The 26,419-nt window shown below is 30.6% G+C and overlaps 1 protein-coding gene and 1 pseudogene across 1 annotated transcript in view; one reads left to right on the forward strand and one right to left on the reverse strand.

Annotated features, from left to right (window-relative positions):
* The window catches only part of LOC136980329 (E3 ubiquitin-protein ligase rnf8-like), a 33,370-nt gene extending 17,081 nt beyond the window's left edge, over nucleotides 1-16,289 (forward strand). The window contains exons 5-8 of the mRNA XM_067276420.1: nucleotides 6,139-6,270; nucleotides 10,644-10,863; nucleotides 15,608-15,778; nucleotides 15,855-16,289. Of these exons, the coding sequence (XP_067132521.1) occupies nucleotides 6,139-6,270; nucleotides 10,644-10,863; nucleotides 15,608-15,778; nucleotides 15,855-15,925 (594 nt within the window). The 3' untranslated portion in view covers nucleotides 15,926-16,289. The remainder of the gene's footprint in view (nucleotides 1-6,138; nucleotides 6,271-10,643; nucleotides 10,864-15,607; nucleotides 15,779-15,854) is intronic.
* Nucleotides 16,290-22,259: 5,970 nt separating this feature from the next.
* LOC136980360 (cyclin-dependent kinase 11B pseudogene) lies at nucleotides 22,260-24,235 on the reverse strand (annotated as a pseudogene).
* Between the last annotated feature and the right edge of the window lie 2,184 nt (nucleotides 24,236-26,419).

Below are 26,419 nucleotides of genomic sequence, written 5' to 3' on the forward strand. Positions count from 1 at the left end.
GGGTGAGTGGTACCTGGGGCACCCCTCACCCAGATTTGGGGAAGGATGTAGTTCTATATCTGAAAAAAACATTTGGATTGTCAAACATAGAATGAAAAAAATTTGGGTACAAGAAAAGATTTGGAAAAGAAGTTTGATGGAACAAATGTTTGGTTTTGGAATGTTGTAATTAAATGACAGTGTTTGTTAGTTTTGGAAAGTTGCAACTTCAGTTTTAAGGAGGAAGAAAAAACAGACACACTTTCTTCTGAGAAAAGAAAATTTGACATGACATGGTGGATATTAATGTTAAATGAGGTTGAATTGCAGTTTCAGTATGGAAAGACCAAACATTCTATCAGCCTGAATAGTTTTTTGAGATAGAAGTTGAGTGGTAGCCTTATATATACTTCAAAATTAATATACATTTGACATGTATATATAATTGTGGTGGAACTAAATATACATTTTGTTTTGTGTTTTTGTTACATGGATAACCAAATTTGTTTTATTGACATTCACAATAAAGTTACTTACCTACACAGACATGTATCGCTAAAGATCTCTTCATATGTTGTTCTGTTTTATTTCAAGAATGATCTTGGAGCATACATGATTTATTATCCAATGATCACTTCTCACTTTCTTCACAAAAATTGTGATGCAATACCATCTAGATTTCACTGATGGAGCTTTAAACAATACATTGGAGTCTAATCACCAAAATGCTAATATTGCACTTAATGGTGCAGTAGCCCACTATATAGGACTCAGAAAATGCATTGACTAAATGTATTATTCAAGCAGCTGATCACACTTTTGGGCCTGTAACAATCAGAATGCTCAAGCATCAATGAATTTCATAGAACTATATAAAAGTGATTTTAAAAAAGTTTGATGCATATTTCCACAATATTCCACTCTAAGTAGCCTCTTCTTAATTTTACTTTAATTCACCTGAAAGCATTTGCTTTCAGGTGAATTAAAGTAAAATTCAGAAGAGTGCTTAGACAAGTCAGAGAGAATCTTGGAGGAAATAGCTCCAGAATCAATTCTTCCACTAGTCCTGAAGAAGTGTGGAATTGTATTTGTAAAATTACAGGAAAGTAATCTGACCCATTCCATGAGTAACATAACAGTACTATCAGATTAGACCCACAGAACATAGCCAACATGCTTGTTAAGACTGTTGAGTGATAATTACTTTCATATTTTAAACAAATTAAATCTGATGTTGGAGAGGTTCCTATTTATTTCAGATCTACATTCAAAGAGTATAATGCACTTTTTTCTTCTTCTTCTTTCCTGTTTATGAGGAGGAGAGCTAGCTACCTGCCTTCTCCAATTCTGGCTGTAGTAGTGATTTACTTAAAATGTGTTGCTAATATGTACTATTCAAGTTGCTAGATATGTTGTGCAGAAAGTTGGATTTCAATAGCCAATAAAGAGAGTGTACTAGATATATTCCTCTTCTGTTAGATACTACATGACCATATATCAAAGTTTGTTGTTGTGTACATAATGGGCATTTTTCTCAAAAATGGAGAGGCTCTAGGCACAATGAAGACAAACAGATTAGTGCCTTAGGTTTGGGAGAAGAGGAATTTGTACAATTCTGTTATGTCTGTTTATAAGCAGCAAGGAGCACCTTCAAGGCACGAGGTACAACTATGTCTTGAAGGCTAGGGTGGATATGAGCATCATCAAAATTTGGTTTCAGATGTCCATCAAGATTTGGAACTGATTGTACCAAGCCATGTCTTTTGATGCTGCTGAATGGCAGGTGACATGCACAGGAGCAGAAACCAAGCTGCCAGAGCAGCCAGCTCATTTATTCAAATCTCTTGTAGACAGGGTTTACACAAAGAGTTAGATACCACCAACAACTAACACTGCTGCATTTTGATGATCAGTAAGATGAAGCCGGAATAATGTTTTTGAAAGCAACAAGCATCAATAAGCTGAGAAGATTATCATTCCTTACAGTTCCATGTAAGGTGTACTGTAATATGAAAGACCAAAATCTGTGATGTGAAGATAGTGCAAGATGTGTCTGCTGAGATTTCTAAGCTGTGGTCAAAGCTTTTGGGGTCCCTAGTGTTGCACAACTGAACATCTTTGGGGTATCTTAACAATGTAAAAACATGTAAACAGATACTAAAAATATCTTCTTTATTCACCATGTCGAATCACCAGGAACCTTTGGGGTATCTTATTTTTTTCCTTTTATCTTTTGTCATTGGGGTATTTATTGCTGTACTGACACCAAAGACATGTAAAGTAAATTTAGGTGAGATAATAATGGGAGCACTTCCACCTAGGGTTTCTCATTTCCCAGTCTTTTGCTTGTCCCGGGATTCTGGGATAAAAGTGAACTGTTTCCCGGGATAGAATTAATTAATTTTAAGATATACAAAATATTTTGAAATCAAATGATATAATTATTTTTCATTTTTTAAAGTAATTTAATACATTCTGCAACCTCCAAAATCATATTAATAATGCTGTGTAAGATATATATTAAAAATTACCTTTGAATTACATAGAAATTTTCACAAATAGAAAAAATTTATTAAAGTTTGTTGGAAACTGCATACAACAACAACAAAAATGCCTTTGAATTGAGTTGAAAATTTAAAAAAAATTAACTTAGATCAAACTTCTAACTAAAAGGTAATTTTCATTTTTTAAATAAAACATAATACAAAATATTATTGAAAATTTTTATAATAAGATTTTAAAAAGCAAAGATGGTCAATACTCCAATCACTCGATCTGGTTCTTATTTAACAAATTAAACTCCTGCTACCAAGAATGCCCTTTCCGATTCAATTCATGTGGGTGGAATTGTCTTTAATGCATGTAAGAGAAGACAGATATTATGTGTTTTTTTTCTTGTAGCCTGAAAGATTTCTAGTTTATTTTCAAGATTGTAGTACTTCTTCTGCTGTCTAATATTCTTGATTTGTCTACCTTGGCTGCTTTAATAGAAACATCAAGCTTATAGCCTGATAATTCAGCAGTTCATTTGTCTTTAATAATCAGGTTTATGAAGAAAAACTTCATACTTGTATACTTCGTACTCATTTGTATCCTTTTTCAATTTGCATAACCTGGCGTTACACAGTTATTGAAGTTACTGGGCATGGTTAAAAATTAAGACAGCATAAGCACAATTATTCCAGATATTACAGGTTCTGACAAGTAAAGAATTTTCAGAGTCCTGCCACAAATAGGCTACGTATTGATTATTGACAATCTGTGACATGCCATAACGAGCAAAAATTTAAAAAACTAATAAGTAAGTTTAAAATTAATAAATACAAATGTATTCTGACAGTTTGAGTTAATTATACTTTCTATTTGCAAAATTTCCTCAACCTTAACACAAAATAAGAACAAAGTGAACTTTTAAGAAATTTGCAGGAATTCTCAGGATGAGAAAAATTTCCTGGGTTAAAAAACAACCGGGATCCTGTTTGAGAAACCCTACTTTCACCTGAGGAAAATACCTCTTGCTAGCAGATCCTCTACACCAGAAAATATAGCTTGTGCCCAGTCATACACTTCTAGTTCTCCATCCCCTGATAAGAATAGGTTTGATGGAAGAAGGTAATATGGATGCAGATAACTTGGATGATCTGCCAAAAGAGAATGCTTCCTAAGAAGTCTTTCAATGGGAACTGACTCTTATTTAGGTGTTACACATGTAATGAAAACCTGGAAAACTCCAAATGGCTAACCCGTTGATGAGATACAAATCTGCAACAAACTACTAATATTCAATGGTGTTGTTCCCTGGAAAACACTCTAATAGTAGAATTGAGGCCCTCTAAATTGGACAAGAGTGCATGGTCAGGGAAAAATCTCCAGGATAAGTGTTATAATAGAACTGTAGTATTTAAATTAAGAAGGTTGTGGTGTACTGTGCTACCTTTTCATTCAGAATTATGCAAGGAAGAACTAGTGTCAAATGATGCACTGTATTATATGCAGTTTGAAAGGGATATAAGACAGATGACAGTGAAAGCCAAAATTGGTTCAGTATGAGTAATCATAAGAGTAATAACAATGTGGACCAATTCTGAGGGCTCTCTGCCCAAGCCCTGAAGCCCTGTAACAAGCAAAGGAAAAAAAAATTTATTAGTTTTTATTTCTGTTGTTTTTTCAATATATTACAATTTAAGTCAATAAACTTATCGATTAAGTCAATGATTAGAACTAATATTAAATCTAAAAGAAAGACTTAAACAAAGTAAATAATTTGATTTCATGGTTATCAACAAAGAAAGTAATAAGGAATGATATTTTTTGTCAAATGGAAGATGTGCTTTTTATTTGGATTGATGAAGAAGTACAATGGCATATTTCATCATTATAGAAAAAGCAAGAAACATCTTTTAGATATGTATAGGAACATGTGATATGTCATAACTCACATGTTCCTGCACATAACATTTATAGCAGTGGTTCGAGAAGTTTAAACAATGTTATAGCCTGCATTCTGTTGGTATTTCTGGTAAAGCAGCAAGTACAGTACAAATACATAGTCAAGAAATTTCTACAAATTTTTAATATGAATGTAAAGGAGGATAACTATCTGTCTCGGCTTATTCAAAATCGATGAAACAAGTTTTAAAAATAATAATATTTTTTTAGAAAATGTATGTATATGTGACAAACTAATTCCACAATGACAGAAGTGCTTTCATTTATGACAGACCTTTCCTTTTAGGCAACCTTTGGAGTTTTGTCCTTCATGTTGATAATCTTTTACTTTAAATACAGAAGTTTGTCAATAGGGCAAATGAAACTCCAGTTCTGGTGAATGCTTACAAGGAAAGATCTGTTGTGAGTGAAAGTACTTTTATAACATTGTGGAATTAGTTCATCACATGTATCTCATTACATACTGTATATTTAGATTCTATGATTTGGTTACATGTGTCAATTAAAGACTGAATTAATTAAATTGCAAGCATTACTGTGTTACTTATACCATCAAAAATAATAAGTCTGAAACAATTACTGATTGACAAGTAAAAAAATCTAAAAATATTATGTTTTAATGGATTTAAAACATAAAAAAGATCATGTTCATGTTATGAATAAATTTTAAAAAATTATTTAGATACCATTTTCCAATACTAATTGAATTCAACTATTTTTTTTGTCCTTGTCAGTATAAATTTTTATACAAAATTCAAGGCTATTTATACATTTGGTTTATAGCTATTTTCATTATTTTTGTATTGAACATGTTTGATTTTTCTTTTAAATTTTTTCTCTTGTGTGACAAATTTAAAAACAATGCATTTGGAATTTTTATTCTTTATATTAAAAATAAACTTTGAACAAAACATCTCTTGGCAGATAGTTACTATTCTTAAGTTTGTTCCAGTTCTAAAAGTTAAGTTTAGATTTGAAATCTATAGAAATTTATTATTTTATATATTTAATAATTTATATTTATTTATAATTTATATTTAATAATTTATTTAAATTTTATTATTTTTTATTAAATTTATTTAATTTATTTATATAATAAATTTCTTTTTTTTGGCATTAGACAGAATTAACTTAAATTAATTATCATAAACAATGCTTAATCATATGTAAATTCTATTACAATGATAACTGTAAAAGTGGAATAACAAAAAAAAAGCATTGGATGCTGTTGTTTATAATTTATGTATACTTTGAGATGCATCTGGAACACAAAATTATTCAAAATGACTTTCTCTAATCTTCATATATTTTCATATCATTAAACAATGTAATCATTCATCAACAACATGCATTTATAACATCAGTAACCAAGTTTGCAGATATTTGCCTCAAAATTCATTTTCAATTATCAATATTGATATGTTTAGAAGAGCAGTCTCTGCTTTTAAAATGTCTTATATTGTTAAAAGGATTGGAGTTTGGACTTAAGAATATCCGGTCATTATGACAATAAACTAATATTTATCTTTCGTCATTCATATAAGATGGTTGTAGCTAAGAATGGATGCTTAAATGTTGCTGGAAGATACATTGTTATTTCTTTAATATTGTCTACTTGAGAAACTTTACAGTATTATCTATCTTTATAAACTTGAGGTAAATGTATCCTTATCAAATTATAATAAAGTTGATTAAATATAAACATTATAGGTAAAAGAGAAGGATGACAATAATCAAAAAGAAAATTGTAGTAAAGAAGAAAAACCTAATCTTTTAGACCATGTAAATGATATAATGGAGTCTGAACTAATATGCAGTATATGTACAGAGTTATTTATTGAGGTAATGTAATATATAATTATTAATTATGTTCATTTGAGTACTTTTTAAATAGTAAAAATATTATAGAATAAAAATGAAATATAGAAAAAATTATCCTTCAGATATTTTACATATTATTTTTTGTATCAGATATTTTTGTAAACACTCTTTCATGGGCTTATATTTTGAATAATCAATTTACTTAATAAACTGGATTATTTTGGCTTTGGTTAAATTATACTGTACGTGAATATTAGAGTTACTATTGGTATATCATAATTTCAGAGATTACAAATATCTTAATCTAAAGAAAAAAGTAGATAGTAGATAAAAAAAATTTATAGACAACACATTAAGTTAATGTTACAGTAATAACTAGTAGTATATTCCATTATTACTGTCAAAATCAATCAATTGTAATTTTTTAATCCTGTGGAATAACTAAAAATGGACTACATGTGTTTCAGAAGAATTTCATAATAAACTTAAATGCTGAAAACTGTAGAAAATTTATAAGTAAAGAATTTTTTCATTTCTACATCTACATTTACATTTATTATTATTTATTATTTATAATTGCATTATTTTCCCAAAAATTGTCTATTACTATACTTTTGATTATAAATAAAGATCATTAGATTACATTATGTAGTTTCTTGATAAGAAATAACCATTTAAATTTTAGCTTATAAAATTGCAATAATAAAATGAACAGTAAATATAATATATTTTATATGTTAAGCACAAATTTGGTGCATTTTAATGCAATATTCTTAAGGAGAAATCTCACATACAGCAATATACACTGTATTGCCTGAATATCAGTTGATTTTTTTTCCAAGTTTTAAAGGGGCAAAAATCATTCTTGTCCTACATTCAAGTCTGATTAAAGTTTTCTTTGATTTTGATAACTGTCTGTGATACATATTGTACAGAGTTAAATTGATGCTAAAATTCAGTATGTTGATTGTTTAGCAATGCTAAATGTCAGCTAAGTTGTGACCTGCCATGCTGCATCCTGCAAACTATGCACAGGAATTAGATCTAAGTGTTTGGTACAATTGTAAATAATCAATTATTCAATTGTTTTTAAACAATTGATTAATCTAAATTAAGTGTTTTTATTGTATTCGGCAGAATCAGCCAGTTTTGGTAACTTTTTTTATTTTACTCCTAGGTAGGCTTACCAGACATTCTACTTTGAACAGGACTGTCTGGTTTGATGATGTGGTCCCTTCATTCTGGCCAGTTTGTCATTTTGTCCCAGTTATTTGGTAAAGTTTAAAAGTGCCGAATTTGCAAGAAGTAAAAATAGTGCAGCCTCGGGTAAAATAGCGATTTGGCAATTAAAATATCCCCTCTGTTACACTTACTGTTGCCAATCTGAATATTTTATATCTAGATCTAAGTACTTTTAATGTTGTCTAGATGTTTTTACCCAAAATTTGTAGCATGTAGTTTAATGAATTTAGATGTTTTATCAGCATTCTTTACAGCATTTCTTTACAGCATGTAGCCTATGAAATCCAGATACTTTTCATTTTTTACATATTTTGTTTCAATTAGAGTTGGCAACCTGAAACTTATACTGTCCATATCATTGTTGCACATGTCCTTTCTTAGTTGAGTTCAAATAGCTAGTCGGCATTTGCGATTATTTTCTACTGTACATTAAATTAATTTAATCTCTAAACTGCTAAAAAGAAACTGTGTTTACTGATGAATTAAAAAAGGATTATCCATCTTTGAGAAAAGTTTGTGATCGTATTGACAAAGTGAAATGCAAACTGTGCTTTTTAGAATTTTCTATAATTTGTGGTGGCATTCAGACATTAAAATCACTTGAAATGTGCAAAACTTAAGGCAAGCCTAGTAGCAGTGGAAGAAACTTCCTCAAATATATTGTCATATTTTAAAAGTACTGATTTAAATTGCATTAATTTTGATGCCATTAAAAATAACATAAAACTTTTAAATAAAGTTCACACTAGTGATAAATAATAACAACTTCTTAATAATAAAGTGCATTCAGTTGAGTTATTAAAAATTGCTTTTCATTTTTGTTTTTTGTTAACAACTTCTTTATTTAGCTTTTTCAATTATAGGTACTTATCCTAATAAGTTTTATTTTCTGTTGTGAGTATTTTCTCAAAATTGTTCTGGTTTGAGAAAAAAATATTATTGGCACTTTGAATAAGTTCTCTCTGTTTTACAACAGATGGCGTTACCAGAACTGTGTGCGTGTATTTTTAGATGGTGATGCATCTGTAAGGAAGTACAATAAGCGACCTTGAAAATCAATATATGTCATTTCGCCGAAGTGTAAACAACTTTTTTTTTTCGTGGTGTTAAAAATGTCGCATTTTATGCCAAAAAAAGAGTATTTGCGGGGAATTTTATTGCACTATTTTATTCAAAAAAAATCTGCAGTTGAAGCACACAGAATTCTTGTTGAGACTTATGGTGACCATGTTCTGTCGGAAACAACATGCAGAGATTGGTTTAGATGCTTCAAAAATAATGATTTTGATGTTGAAGATAAAAAAACGTTCTGGCGCACCGAAAAAGTTTGAAGATGAGGAATTGGAGGCATTACTTCATGAAGACTCATGTCAGATGCTAGCTGAACTTGCAGAATCATTAGGAGCTGTAGAAAATCGTGGGGTAAGCCCGGCCATGCATCAACATCATCGGCAAAGCTGAATATCCATGGTTTAAAGCTTCTGCTCTGCATTTGGTGGGATAAGCTAAGTGTAGTTTATTATGAGCGGCTCAAACCGAATGAAACCATCACTGGGGATCGCTGTCAACTACAATTGATGCGTTTGAGCCAAGCATTGAAGGAAAAACAGCCACTATACAAGCAGAGACACGACAAAGTGATTTTGCAACATGACAATGCTCGGCCACATGTTGCACAACCAGTGAAAACCTACTTGGAAACGCTTAAATGGGAAGTCCTACCCCACCTGCCATATTCACCAGACATTGCCCCTTCTGATTATCACTTGTTCCAATCGATGGCACATGGCCTGGCTGAGCAGCACTTCCATTCTTATGAAGATGCCAAAAATTGGGTTGATTCTTGGATAGCCTCAAAAGACGTGTCATTTTTCCGACGTGGAATTCAAATGCTGCCAGAACGATGGGAGAAAGTAATGGCTAGTGATGGACAATACTTTCAGTGACATGTTTTTTTTATGACTTTTTTTAAATAAAGCATTAATTTTTATGAAAAAACAGCGAGAACTTATTCAAGGTCCCAATACGACAAGTCTACTCCTAAGAGTCTCTATTTATTATGCGAGTTTCAAAAATAGGGGAAGAGTTGCTGAAAATTTATCACAAAATCTATTTTGTTGTAAAGTGTAAATTTTATTGTGATTATAAATTTACATATTTAATATGATTACAGTTGAACTCTATTATAATGAACATGGATATGATGAGTTCACAGTTATAATGAGCAAAATACTATTACTGTTTTAATTTATGCATATTACCATAATTTTCTCATTGTTATAACAAAGGTAATTCACACATATACTGAGCAAATTTTCAGTAGCTATGCAAACACACGAACATTCTTAATTGTTCAAGTACAGGTAGTCCTCTATTTACGAACTTTCGAAGTTACAAACAAAGCCGACAGATGGCGGGTTAAAGTGCAGTTGGTTATTTTTTATGTATAGTAAGTTTATTTTTGAAGTTTTATGTTAAAACATTTACAGTACATACATATGTACATTGTAGTTGTTTTAAATGAGTAATTTTATTAAATAATGTACTGTACATGTGATTGATTTGAATTTATACTTCCCTTTAACAATCTTAATTCAACATTATTCAAATAGCCTAAACATTCCATAATTGTAAAAACAATGTTGTATTTGAGTTTTTGCGCCAAACATTGTCTTTTCGAGTTACGAACTTTTCGACTTTTGAACGACCGCTACGAACGGATTAAGTTCATAAGTAGAGAACTTACTGTAGTAAGAAATGCAATACCAAATTCTCGGATGAGATAAAACTGAAAGGGTTACTTAGTTTTATGACCTGTGTGGATTACAGACCTATTTATCATTTAACTTTCCTTTTGGTGGCTGCCGCCCTCTTTCTCGACTAGCTTCTGGCCCTACTCTGCCAATTTATTTAATCAACACTGTAACTGTAAAATTGCTGTATACTCTAGTTAGAAATGAATCCTTTTTTAATGCAAATTGCTAATTTTTTGTATGCAAATAAAATAATAATACAAGGTCAACTTATATTTGGGCCAATACAGGTTTTCTTTTTAATGATCTTTATTCCTATTCTCTTTATCATTTTTATAATATATAATTCAATTAGAAAAGCAAAACATCAAGCAATGATTAACATTTTTTTTATTTCAGGCAGTTACTTTAAACTGTTCTCATACATTCTGTAAAATGTGCATTCAGTTATGGAAGAAAAACAAGAAAAAACAAGTCTGTCCTGTTTGTCGGACAAGTATAAAAACAGAAACGCCAGCATTAACAATCAATAACATAATTGATAAAATGGTAGAAAATTTAGATTCTGAAATGAAAGAAAAACGAAAACAACTAATTGATGAAAGATTATCAATTGCAGGTGAATTCTTTCACATGTGCTTAATTTTTTGTTTAATATAATTTTCAATAATACAGTAGAACTCCAATTATCTGAGCTCCAATTTATAACTATCTCCTCAAATTACTGGAGTAATCAAATACAGTAGAGCATTGATTATCCGACTCAGTTGGGGACTGGGGTTGGTCGGATAACTGAAAAGTATGAAAAAATACATTATTAGTATATTAGTATATCCCATGTAATTTGTATATTAGTATATCGCTATTAACCTACTCCATGTTGAATTTTCATCAATGCTAAGCCTAACAAAATTTTTTTTGAATAATAATCACCACTATTATATCATTAAAAATGATTTCTTTATTTTCCAGAAAATAAAGACAAAATAAAAAATTAAGCATGGTTTAAATACTGGCCTCCTTTTCATGGTCGAGCCAGTGTTGCCAGCTAAAACACGCAAAAATTTAACAAAAATAATATTAAAGTAGCCAAGACATAGCCAAATATTGTAGCGCCACATCACTAGCGAACATTTGAATTTGCCGACTAGAACACGGTCGGTTAACCGATGTGACAGTTAATCGGGGGTCGGATAATCGATGCTCTACTGTAAAAACAAAACCTTGGAATCCTGTTTCATTAAAAATCCTGAGGCAGGCCTTGGTGAAGGCTGAAAACATTCAGAATTTTTTATTAAAGTTCTGTTACTAGTATTTAAAGGTTTTGTTTTTATTTCAGCTCCAATTTGCTGAGGTCCTGCATTATTTGAGGTAAACCTGTAAATGAATACACTATATTTCTTATATTGTGATTTATAAAAGAAAGCTTAAAACAATAACATGTATTATGGAATGATTTACTTCTGTTCCCTTTTATTATTTCATTTCAGGGTGTGACAAATCATTCATATTAAAATGTAACTACAATAACACATTTTTATTCTTAAAACTACGTACATATTAGTTCTATAATAAATTATGAAAAAATTGTTGTTCTTACGTTTCTTTTGTATTTAATTTATATGGTATATCACTTTTAAGTCTCTTTTTATACCTTAATGAATTTAATAATTTTGTAAATTCATCAGTCTATTTTAAGCTTTCTTTTATATTTGTAATTTATATATTTTTAATCTGAAATACATGTGACCCTCCATTTTATCCAAGATAGCACCAGCTGTGGATAACTGGTGTTCTTCTGTATTTACATATATGAAAATTTGGCTGGAAAAATAATAATTCATTTTCAAATATTAAGTAGTTTGTTATTAAAATATAACTTTTTATCAATAACAATTCCTCTTTGAAGAATCTTTTTTAATATTTATTTGAAACCAATTTTTGAGTAAATGATTTTGAAAATTTTAGTATTTAAGTAAAAATATTAAAATGTAAATAAATTGAAACAAAGAAAATAATTACTGTAATTTCCTGTTTATAACCTGCAGAACATTGCTAGAATAAAAATAATACATCACATAATCCATACTTCTGAAATTGCCATTGAAAACATGTCATTAATTCATATAAAATTTAAAATACTGTCTCAGGCATTGCCTTTTTTTCATTTTATTTCCAATAATAATTCATTGCAGATGAAGTTATTTTGTAAGTGGATTGGAAAACACAGAATATTTGAAACATTGGTTAATATAAATTAATTATAACATATTTTCAATATGTTATAATTAATAATTATACCTGTGCAGCCAAAGATGAGCTTCCTTCTATGGTAGGGTTGGAAAACTTACAGCATGCCAATAGTGGCACATTGGGATAATCATCTGGCATATAACATATCATAAAATTTGATTTATCACCCATTTTTTTAATCATCCTTTTTTTCGATCAACTTCAGTATATTTGTTTTAATTGAAGCACAACACACAGAAGCACTAGTTTACAAAAAATATCAAATGCTGACAATACCTTAATAACAGTCAGTTACAAAAACATACATAGTATAACATGCATCAATGAAAACATAAACAGAGCAGTTGCAATTAATGACACTTTACAGAATTAATTAACATAATTAAAAATGAATTTTGAGAAACACCGATTATACAGGATTAGACTCCATAATAATGATCACAAATACCCAAAATAAGTTATATACATTAAAACAAATAGACAAAAGAAAAGTTGTTGGGTAAGCTTATAATCACAGTTTAAAATTAAAAGATAACCTACATTCATGTTCAAATTGACTTTAAAATATAGATAACTCACAGGTTATTTGCAGGAAATTACAGTATTTGGTTGTTTGAATGTATTTTTGCTATTTATAACTTTATTTAGATTGATTATTAATACTAAAGTTAAATTAATTATTAAAACCTCAGTTAAGTTATTTTTGTTTAAGATACTAATGAAATTATAAATCACACAAATTTTAAGGTAATTATAACAGGTGGGAAAATTTTAAAAATGATAATTAGTTGTTCATTAGAAGACTACTAAGGATAATATTTTATATTTATTATTTTATGTTTTGTATTTTTCTATTTCATAAATATAACAAATGAAAATTTTCATGTGTTTCTTTTATTTTTTATTTTGTGTTAACTTTCATCAGTTTATTCTATTAAAATTATGTTTTTATATCAAAAAATAACAACAGAACTTCTTTATTATATTCTAACAAAATTTGAAAACTTTTAATGAATCTAGGATATCTAGATGACAAATTTCTGTTTTGAACCAAGATAATTTGCACAGTATTTTAACAATATTAACGCACTATAAAATTTTTTATTAAATTTATTTAAGTTAATAAAATATGAAAATTTCTCAATACGGAAAAAATAATCTGTAACATGACAAAACATCTAAATAACCAATATTTTATATTTAGGAAATAACGTTAAAGATAAATTCTGTACTAAACTGCACTATTAAAGTTAGTTAATTATCTTAACAAAAAAAAAAGGATTTTTTGATACTATAAAATATTTTAAAGTATTGGGAAATTTACAAACTTAGGAGAATAATTTATTAATCTAAAATACATTTTTATAGTGTATTAAATATATGGTTAAAAATATTGTTAAATCATTGCTAAATGAAAAAGTTATATTAAATTACTCCTGCATACACAGTGAAACCTAGGTTTAATAGATATTTGAGACCAAAGACTGAGTATTTAGAATAGGCAGCTGTTAAAAAGAATTGCTGTTATTCTAAAAAAACAATGCATTTTTAAAATAATCAATACATAGGTTTGTTTTACACTCCTCAAAAGTGAAATTGATATATCACGAAGGAATGTGTATAGTCACTTAAAAATTGTAGGACAGGTAGAGGTGACAGAGATATGCAAATGATTAAGTTTGAGTATGCATTGGATCATGGCTGCACTTGACATGTATTCCAGAAAGACAATGTTTGATTCCACATTGCAACAAAATCTGTCTTTCCTTGGCTGTCAGTGTTGCCAGATCTCTCTTCCATCAAACACCTGTGGGATCTCATCTGACCCGAAGTGTACTAAGGACCACTGCTGCACTGTAGACAACAAGCATACTGCAGTGGATGCAGCTTGGCAAGGGATACCTTGGGCAACCATTAATTCTCTCATTGATAGTATGCCTTGCTGTATAGTTGCCCATGGGGCCATATTCATTACTGAATAAACAAGTGTCTGTTGCATATCTTTATTTATTCTTTTAATCATTTGCATATCTCTGTTGCCTCTACCGGTCCTGTAATGTGCATGTGGCTATGCACATTCCTTTGTGGTGTTGCAATTTCACTTTTGAGGAGTGTATAAAATGTATGTGACAAGAACAGAAATCAAAAACAGCCAGAAAATCACTGGAATTATAGTGCTTTTTAATGTAATAATTGATCAACATAGTTTGGCCAACATAATAATAGAAGCATTAAGTACTGCCTTGTACCAAATTTAATAATTAGAAATTTATGATTAATTAATTTAGAGAAACCTACAAGAAATCTGGCCTGGTATGGTACTCAAAACTGCAACTACTACAAATTGGATATGCAATATTGCCAATTACATTATTTAGACTTCCTAAGTACTCCCAAAAAAACTTGGCAAGCATCCCTATTTAGGAGGGTTGCTTGCCAATTTTCTCAATAAGCAATTCATTTGATTAATTTTAATTCTGTTGTTCTTTCTCTTAAAATTCTCTAAAATTTTTAATGTCTTCAGTATGAAATATGGGTATCAATCTGTTAGCATTCGATGCATAGTGCCAAATTACTATATAAAAATAGAACTGTGGAAAGCTTATTTGACAAGTTCAAGGATACCAAGAAATCCTAAAAATGATGATTTTGAACGTAAGCATGATATTTTTAAAATATTATTTGTAGGATACATATAATCCATTGTATGTAAATGTTGTACAGTACTGTAACAAAAATTTTTGAGAATAGTAAAAATAAGAACATATTTATCCATTGATTGAAAAAGGCAATTCTCCCTTTATCAAGATTTAAAAAATACATCGATAATCCTGTTATGCTGGAATCAGATTTTTTGTTTCTTGCTAAAACCCAGTGTCCACTAAATTCAGGTTTTCTGTATTTGCATATTTTTGTTCCAAATATTTTAGATTCCAGTTAAGTTGCTAAGATTTTGACATTAATTAATTAATAAAACAAACAACTATTAAATGATTTCAAAATACATTTATTATTATTATTTTTTTCTTTTAATTTACATATTACAATATTGTTTTTTGTTATTTATATGCAGTATATTTGAATATTTTATTCTCTTTATTTTAATTTAGGTTGTAGTAAGGATAACAGAAATAATAAATCAGTAGTAATAATAAGTGATACAGACTCTGAGATAAGTAATTCTGATGAAGAAGAAAATAGTTACTATTCTGATAGTTATGATAGTGAATATAGTAGTTCTCCCACAAATGACGGTTATTTTGATGGGTGTTTTTCATGTGGTCTGTATTTTTAAAAATATTATCTGTTTTATTTCGTCTAATAAACTCTTACATTGTTATTTTTTTTCTTTTTCAGGACGAAGGAGTCATGATACTATAATGTGTCCATACAAACATGGATACTCTCTACGTAATCACAGATATTGACAGTTATTTTTTTCTTTGTAAAGAATTAATTATAACAAAATATTTTTAAAATGTTCATTATTGATATAAAAAAATATAAAAAGGTTAATATATGCCTTACAATTCTCAGTAATAAGAGTGTAGCAGTGTACCTTTCAGGGAAGATATGCAGAAAAAACAACAATGACATTTATTTTTTATCATCTTTTAATTAATATATATTATTGTAAATGGCTCATTACTAATTTGTGAATTGCATTTCTTTTTAGTTATCATTATTGATACAATGTTCTTGGTTTATTTAAGCTAAAATTGAAAATATATTCATAAGTTTATAAAACAATTTTAATAAAAATAAATTTTATTTTAAAAATTTATATTATTATTTTAAAAAAACAGTATTACATGCAATATTTAAAAAAAAAATATTTTTATAACACAAGTACTCCTATATTTTTAAAAATACAAAGAAACATTATTAAAAATAAATGTTTACATCATTTTAAAGCTTGAACATTTATCTATTTTTCTACATAATTGTCATTTTGGTTGATTCATTTTTGCAGGCACTGTGGCAATTTTTGTATGACTATGTCATACCAGCTTGCCACCATGTCTTTAAGAAAGCATTGAACTTCATCTTTCACCTCATCATCGTTGTTGAAGCACGTTCCAGCAAAATGTTCTTTCAACTTAGGAAACAGATGGTAGTCACTGGGTGCCAAGTCTGGACTATTGGATGGGTGGGTGATGATGTCCCTTCCACTTTTGTAGGAGAGCGACGGTTTAACAACCAATCTGGTTGCAAGCATTGTTATGGAGAATTCTTATGCCTTTGCTCAACATTCCTCTCCTCCAGTTCTGAATCGCCTGTCTGCATTTTTTCAATGTCTCACAATACCTGTCAGTGTTTATTGTGGTCCTAGCAGCCATAAAGTCGACCAACAATACCCCCTTTCAATCCCAAAACACAGTTGCCATGACTTTACCAGCAGACTGTGTTTGTTTGAATTTTTGTGGCTTGGGCGAAGAGGAATGCCACCACTCATGTGAATGTTGTTTGGTCTCAGGTGTGAAGTGGAACATCCAGGTTTCGTCACCCATAACAATCGAATCCAAAAAGTTGTCCTTTTTGTCTGCATAGCAGCGAAGAAATTTCCTGGAAGAGTTCACTCGTTGCTGTTGATGGTCTTCTGTGAGCATTTGCAGGACCCACGTTGCGCACACCTTCGATATTGCAACTTTTCTGTTAAAATCCTGTGAATAGTGCTTCGGGAAACCCCAAGAACCAAAATACAGAGATCATCCAGAGTAATCTGCTGATCTTCACGCATGGTCTTCCGCAACTGTCTTGTTTGAAACTGACAGTCTTCCACTTCTTTCATCATAATGAATTTCAGTGTGACTAGCTGCAAACTCCCTACACCACTTGTGGACGTTTATGACATCTATGCACAACTCACCATACACTTCCGTCAATTGGCAATGAATTTCAATCAGTTTAACACCTTTTGCATTCAAATACCAAATAACTGTGTGAATTTTGCACTTGGCGGTAGCGCCAGGCAAGAGTTCCATTACAGACGGCTGCCAAATTAAGACTAAGCATCCCAGCAAAGCACACACAGGCTTGTTTGGGAGTGAAAAACAACAAACACAACAGTGTTGCCAATAGCTGCATGAACAGTTTCCCTGCATTCCTAGCACTTTGGTGACCTTACTTTTGGGATTATCCTTGTATATTTTCAAAATTAAATTAAATTATAAAAATTTTTAATTATATTTTTTCAGTAATTATTTAGATTTGAGATTAATTCAAGTTAAAGTTGTCTCTCTTTTGTAATATAATTTTTAATTAGTACCTTTTAACTTTTATCATTATAAATGTTTGCAAGATTCAATATTAAATTGTGTAAATCATTTTAATCTTTTGTTTGCTTTTGAAGAGCTTTTGAAACAAAAAGACATATAAGGCATTGTTTAACAATTAGTTATAAAATAGAATGTTATAGAAATCATTGCCAATCAAAGAAATTGAAAATTTTTAAAATTCTTCACAAACTACTAGAAATTTAATCAATGTTGATATATACAAATTTTGCTTATAGATTTCCTTTTTGAAAAATATAAACACAAAATCTTTGTTTCATATATTAAAATTCATTATGATGTATACATCTTGATAATGATGATGATAATAATAAGTGCAGTAGGGCTCTTACAGCAACAAATCTGGTATATAACATATTGGAATTATTATTATATAAAATACTGGTAAATCATACAATATAACAATATTCAGTCTAACATGAAATATTTTACACAAATTTAGTTACATAGAAATGTACTTGATAATCACATTACCAATATTCTATGTAGACAATTATCATAAAACATAATATATTCGAAAAAATTTTATAAGGATAACTTGTTAATTAATTTCAGAATTAAATGAAATAATAAAATTGGCCAATGACTCATAATGTTTATTACAACTATTCTGAAATGCTGTTTTTAATATTTACATAAGTTTTTCTTAAATAATATGTATGGTAATGTTAAAAGTTAAAAGTGGGATAGATATATATATATCGGAAATTTTGACCAGATAGTTGATTTAAATGAATCAGGACGTCCCTACAGTTGTATTTTGATGTTAGATGAGATTATAATGTGATTTCGATTGTATATTCACATGGATTTTTACCTTTTGTCCTTTATACATTCATTAACTGCTTACAAAGCATTTAATATGTTTCACAAAGATAATGAACAAAAAATAAATGTAATAGTAATTAAAATAACAAACATGTTTAGTAAATATATACTCTATATGAATGCATTTAACAAGCTGAAGTACTTTAGTATAACAATCAACCCAATAAAATTTATTATATTAGTAGTAGTGGTTTGGGCAGCTCTAATCACAAAATTCCCATACGATAACATGTATGAGTAGCACTAATCACAAAAATTTCTGCGTGATATAACGCATTCATTGTCAAATAAAGTGATTTGAAATAATATAACACTGGAATTATTTTGAAAGATTTTTTTATTTTTACTTCGTATTACAGAACATTCAAATGTTTACAATTTTTCTTTCAGTTTGTCTAAACAAAGACACATTTCTGACATTAAGTACAGGAATAAATTTTTCGCGATTGCTAACAATGTATTCCTTGCTTAAATTTTGATATTTAATAAGATGACACCAAGAAAGTTTAGTTTGGAATTCGTTAATAAATTCTTCGTCAAGGGTTTGATAGCGAGGAACAAAAATCCAATTTAGATGGTGTTGTATTTGGCGTAAAGTCGATGTACTTAATTTTTGGTGTTTTAAAATTTTTTTAATATCAAATTTATGTATGAAGGAGATAATAAATTCTTTTGAAAGAGATTGGAATTCGACGACTTTATTCCAATCAAGATGATTTGAAAAATTTGTAAAGAAAAGGTCGTCTAATTGATGATATTCACAAATTAAATCCCATTTTGCATAATCAAGATGTGATATAATAAACGTGGTAGGAAATTTGTAATTTTTCCATATGTGTTCCCAATTTAATCTATCCGCATAATCCGAAATAAGCTTATGAGATAGATCGCGTCGCTTGCTGATTGTTCCCCAGTGTACGAAATTTTGAAATTGGGTTATTGTTTTCTCATCGATAGGCGAAGATGAGAAAGCTTCCCAGTCGATGGGGGATGGTTCATTAACTACAAAGAAATAAATAAACATTTTTTATTTGATTACATTATTTGAATACAGTCTACATTAATATAGAGTACATATATTTGGTACATGATTTAACCCGACTACAAAACTTATTTTTCAGAAAAAAAAAAAACAATATCGTTACAATCTTCAAAACTTTTTTGAGAAAAAAGAATATCGGTGCATTCTCCAAAGCCTTTTTCATTTCTGTCATTGCTGTTCAATGAATTTGTTTCTAAAAACATAGGATGCAAGATCCTTTCAAAAATTAATTGTGCAATGGCTGTTCCAGGTTCAAACACAATAATTTCTGGTCCGAAATTATATAATAGAACTCCAATATTTCCTCGATAGTCGGAATCGATAACTCCACCGTTTACTATAATTTTCAAAGACAAAGAAGATTTTGGAGCAATGCGGCCATAACAGTTTTGTGGCATTTCAACAGCTAGATCGATAAAAACTAATTTTTGTTCATTCGGATTTATTTCAAACCCGTCAGCACAGAAAATATCATATCCTGCTGCTCCACTAGACATCCTTTTTGGAAGTTTTACATTTTTGTTTAGTTTTTTAAAATATATAATTTCTAGAAAAATAAAATATTTATTTATTATTACATTCCATACATTCACATTTTATAAAATGTTTATCGAAAACTGGTAAAGTTATCTTATCGTTTATTACGAAAAATTTACATTTATATGATTTATTATTCGACATTTTCAATGACGCCGCTTTAATACATACCTGCTTTAAACATGAATAAGTTTTACTACTAAAGCTGTGTATTACATAAGTATATTTTCTTTTATATACTATTAAGAACCCATATTGCGGTGATGATGATGATAGATCTGCAAATTAAAAGTAGAAACTATAGTGACCAAACGATAACACGTCTATTCCATTATCTAAAATGAATTTTTTATCATACAAGGGAGAAAGGGAAATTTTATTTTGGAGATATGTTGTTACTACATGATTTTTGCTTTTAATTCCGTATTGTCTGTGTCTTAATAGTTCTGTATTAAATAATACTTCTTTATATTTATCGTGATTAAATGCTTTTATAACAGATTTTTTAATACCTTTAGCAGTTTTTTTATTTTGTTTATCGAAAATATAAGAATACATTTACATTCATTGATAAGAATAAGAATAGAGAAAGAAGTAGGAGTCCTATTAAAAAGCCCATAGAAGAGAAATTTCAAACTGATATAGAAGTGAAGTTGGACAAAAGCAAAATGGTTGTTGAGTTGTCTCCAGTGATTGAAGCTTTAAGAGATGATATTGATCTTGATATAAGTGATCCCGAAGCTGAAGAAAGTGAAGGTAAACAGAAAGATTCAGCTGAAGAAGTTGAAGATGTACCCATTGAAAGCAGCAGCAGCTCAAGCAGTGATTCAGAAGAAAGTACTCATTCTTCAGATAGTGAACAAGATGAAAATATGTCAGATGGTGAAGTTGCGGATGCAAAATCAGAGGAGGAAGAACCAGGCCCTGAAAGAAGTGAAGAAGAAAAAGATATATTACCAATGTCATCACCAAAGCCAAAAGAAGAATTTTGTGATTAGAGCTGCTCATACATGTTATCGCTATGGGAATTGTGATTAGTGCCACCCATACATGTTATCGTATGGGAATTTTGTGATTAGAGCTGCCCAAACCACTACTACTGATAGTGTATCACAAGTTACAGAAATGTCTTCAGCTGATGTGGTTTGTTCTATAAATGTTGAAGATGTTTCAAAATTTGTTGATGGTGTAACAGCAGTATTATGTAGTATGAAGTAACTTCTGCAGTTTTTACCTGTTTTATAACAGTCAATGATCTTCCTTTCGGTGAATAATTGGTTTTGTGAATTAAAACAGAGTTGGTATGGGATTGTGCTTTAATGTCTTCTACCCGTCAACTCTCACTTTTTCCCACATTTCTGGTTCAAAGTGAACTTCACACAAACAAGAATTATTTGTAGGTTTCCATTTTTCTCGGCACACTTTTAATATCCTTTTAGAGAAGAATTAGAATGACCAAAAGCTGAACATCCAGGTGATATCTGCATAATAAAATTAAAGGTTATATTCTAAAACTGGATTCGAAATGATTTTTAAGACACCCTTAATGCATTCAGCAGAATAACAATACAAAAGTACTAGTATGTATAATGAATTTTTATATGCCTTCTAAATTGTAATTGCTTTACAAATGATATATTAAGTAATCACATGTTACCAAATAAATGGTGCCTTTCAATAAGGTCCAAAGTACTAGTGTGCCTCTTTGTATTGTTATTGTACAGGATGTATTAAAGAAATCTTACAATAAAATCAAATTTGTTTTGATCAGGATAACAAACTAATTTTTTAGGTACTACATCACATGTAAATAATTAATGTTATTACAAAGAATACTTTTCTATAGCAATATATTTTTGTTTAAATTTGTAACTATTTCTATTTCATTTATATAATTTACTATGTTGGAACAAAACTACAGTTTAGCATAATACTGTTTTATTGACATTTATTTATGCTAACAAGTACTGTATAAATTATTCACATCATCTATTAATAATGGAATATCTGTTGTGTAGGGAAAAAAACAAAATATTTCACTGTCCCAATAACTTAAAAATGGAGATGGCAAATGTTGGTCGAAGCTCAAAACTTTAAACTAAACCCAGCGCCCTTGGCAGACGTGCCTTGGTGCGTAAGATTCATGTGAAAACCGCTAGCGTTTGCTATTAAACCTTCGTCGTCATCTTGCAGCTGCCTTGTGTACTGATTTCTGCCGGAAGGAGGTTTGGGACTTTGGGCTTTTCTGTGAACCTGCTCGCTTTTCGCAGGCCAGGTTGGAAACATGGAAGGCAGAACCAGTTGCAGGGTCTCTTTGAAGTATTCGTGGGATAGAGCCTCTTCTGCTGTCACTCGGCGAGCAGAATTGTAAGTTAGGAACCCATTCATCAAATCAAATCCGAGTTTTGTGAAATTGTGGCCGAAACGACTTTGCAAATTATTATAAGGATATTCCATAAAGGTGACTCTTCTCACCATTGGTAATTCCGAATAACCGGGCCAAATTTTTTCGCTTGGTGTACCTAAATCCTTGAATATCCTATTTAACTGATCAATTTCAGATTTTCCTGGAAAGAGGGGCTTCATTGAAAGTAGTTCTCCAAAAATACATCCTACAGACCACATATCAATTGGAGTAGAATATTCTTTTGCACCTAACAATAATTCTGGTGCTCTGTACCATAATGTCACAACAACAGGAGTATAAGGTTTCAATGGTGATCCATATTCTCGAGCTAATCCAAAATCACCAACTTTTAAAATCCCTTTATGGCTAAGAAGTAGATTGGATGTTTTTAAATCTCTATGAAGTATCCAATTGTCATGAAGATGTGCAACTGCTCTTAATAATTGTACCATTAGTGTCTTCACTTCACCAACAAGAAATGGCTGCTTCATTCTTTCCATAAGACTCTTCAAATCATGTTCAACATAATCCATAGCAATATATATTTTATCCATATTACTACCTACTACAATTTCTCTAACTGCCACAACATTAGGATGCTGAGCTTTCAGAAGAGTATTTATTTCTCTTAGTGAAGTAATTGGAAAACCTTCCTTTTCTTTTTCCATTTTTAAACGTTTTAAAGCAACAAGTTCATTTGATCTTTTATCACGAGCTCTGTATATGACACCATAAGTTCCTTCTTCAATTCTATTAAGACAATGAAATTCCTCTACATTTCGACACCCTTGAATAGCTGGTAAATAAGGTGGCAGTTGATCTTTCTCCTCTTCTTTTGGCTTTGGTGATGACATTGGTAATATATCTTTTTCTTCTTCACTTCTTTCAGGGCCTGGTTCTTCCTCCTCTGATTTTGCATCCGCAACTTCACCATCTGACATATTTTCATCTTGTTCACTATCTGAAGAATGAGTACTTTCTTCTGAATCACTGCTTGAGCTGCTGCTGCTTTCAATGGGTACATCTTCAACTTCTTCAGCTGAATCTTTCTGTTTACCTTCACTTTCTTCAGCTTCGGGATCACTTATATCAAGATCAATATCATCTCTTAAAGCTTCAATCACTGGAGACAACTCAACAACCATTTTGCTTTTGTCCAACTTCACTTCTATATCAGTTTGAAATTTCTCTTCTATGGGTTTTTTAATAGGACTCCTACTTCTTTCTCTATTCTTATTCTTATCAATTTCATACTCTTTTTCTTCAATAAAATGAACATCATCTTTTCGTAAAAAACCCTTTTCTGGTTCAACTCTGCACACTTCTTTCGTGCGCCTTGGTTGTTCAACATACATGAGACATTCTTTCCTCCACTCTCTTTGGAGTCTTTCCTGTTCTCTCTCATCTCTTTCTTTTTCTCTAGTCCTCTGATATAATCTATCACGAACATCTTTAATCTCTCTAACAATTTCTATTGTTTCTTTAACATCTTTATTTTCCTTAACTTCTTTTTCTCTGCGAGATTCTTCACGATGCCGGTGTCGTCGCGATTCGTGATCTCGACTTCTTCGACTCCCCGAACGCATCCCACGTTTTTCCATTCTCATATCTCTTTCTCTGCTTACTACAGTACTCTAACAGATAAACTTCTTTCGCTGGAACAATTAATTTCTAAGTTATTCTAGCCCAAAAAAAAAATAAATAAAACGTGCAAAACTGTAACAAACTTATGCTTAGCTAAACACACACACAAAAAAAGGATATAATTCTTTAAACACACATTAATCGTTGATGGACGGTTTTATAAGGAGCAATATCGGGAAGAATTTTCAAAAACTTACAGATTTTTTTTAAAAAAAGACTTTAAAGAACACTTACAATTCAAAATATACGGACCCACGCACACTTTTCGTCAGAATCGCGTTGCCAGGTGTTTTTAGCGTTGGTAGCCAAACCATTTCTAAAAAGTAGCCCAGAAGTAGCCGACTCAAAAAAGAAAAAAAAAATCCCTTTTAAATAACCCGAGATTTGATGATAAATAAAAGAAAATAAATAAATAAATGAAAATCTCATCATTCGTGTTTTTCCAGCGATAACTTTAATCACAATGAATATTTTCGGCCAATACACGGGCCTGTAAACTGATAGAAAATAAATACGGCAAGACTCAAAATACGTGCATACACTGTAAATTACTATGTCGAGAAAACTCATATTTTATTTTCAAATTAGATTTCAACGAATTATGCTACACATGATCTTGCCAAGACCAGGGCCGGCGCGAGGCAGGTTCAGCGCGTTCGCCGGAAACCGGCCCCGCGTTTTGAAAGGCCCCGCGGTATACGAAAACTCATCAGACATTTTGCAGGACCCCATGTATAGTAGATTGAATAGTCGGGTGTGTGTGGAAAATGCAATCGCATAATCCACTAATAGATGACAACTTGCTGCACACTGACACGAGTGCAAGATTTTCTCTTCCCTCTTTGCATTGAAATATTTCGTTGCAGCGTTGCAGGCGTTGACATTAGCGAGGTTGAGGCCAAAGTTTTAAACGCAAAAACGTGTATGTCGGACGTTCAGTGCCGCTTTCCTGTAAGCCTAGAAGTTTGACAATGGCGTTTGGAAAGTCAGTGGAATCATGCTCGACATTCCAAACGCCATTGTCAAACTTCTAGGCTTACAGGAAAGCGGCACTGAACGTCCGACATACACGTTTTCGCGATGAAAACTTCGGCCTCAACCTTGCTATTAAATGTTATCATCAAACGTTGGCACGACTGCAACACGGGTGCGGAGGATATTAGGTGTTAAGGTAAATTACCCAATAAGAAAACATCAATTTTGATTAACTTTTAAAAGAATTATAATACATAAACAGATGGAAAACATTTTTCTAGTAGCGGTGATTCAGTTTGAAGGCGTGAAAAAAATCATTTAAAGTTCAGTGTAAGTTCATAAAGTCTTTATATCCTGGAAACTAAAATCCAAAGACAAACATTTTTTTTTTACTTTTATTTAGTCTAGTATGTAGTAATAAATAATATTTAAAATAATTTTCACATGTAGTCTTATTTTAGGCGTTAATGGGTTAAACAAAGACGCATCAGGCTATCCCATTGTTACCGTCTTCAACGTTGTACTAATAAAAAATTATCTTCGATTATCGATAAGCCAAGACCGATTTACATCTCTGTCTATTCTTTCAATAGAAAGCGAAGTAGCAAACTCAATCAATTTTGATGACGTAATCAAAGATTTTGCGGCGAAAAGAGCGAGAAAAATTACGTAATATTCATCTTACAAAAAATATATGTAACATCCTTTGTACTTATAATAAATAATTCCTTATTGTGAAATTTAAGTATAGGATTTGAATGTATTCTGGTCCCGCAAAATTTTTGAATCGGGCTCCGAAAAGGGTCCCGCCGGCCCTGGCCAAGACAGACTACAAAAATTAATTTTTCTACGTAATATATTTTAATGGCTATTTATTTGCTGTTGCATAGGATTTATCAAACTACAGTTATTTAATTAATTTGAAAGTTGACTAATGGAGTTCTTTATTAAGCCAATACGTACTGTACTGTACATTAATTAATAATAATAGTAGATAAATATTTGGGGGTTATAGGCAAAGTATCGGGTTTCTGAAAAAAATGTTTATATGTGGATAAAGAATGAGTACATCCCGCAGTACGCAAAGTATGTGAACAATTAACAAACCCAAATATGGATGTTTATTTTTCAATAATGAATATTATATTAAATCAGTGTTCTGTTACATTGATGATAGGATGTCACAATGCTG

This window comes from Centruroides vittatus, unplaced genomic scaffold (genome assembly GCF_030686945.1).
Source record: "Centruroides vittatus isolate TY-2023 unplaced genomic scaffold, ASM3068694v2 contig_694, whole genome shotgun sequence".
Classification (NCBI taxonomy): domain Eukaryota; kingdom Metazoa; phylum Arthropoda; class Arachnida; order Scorpiones; family Buthidae; genus Centruroides; species Centruroides vittatus.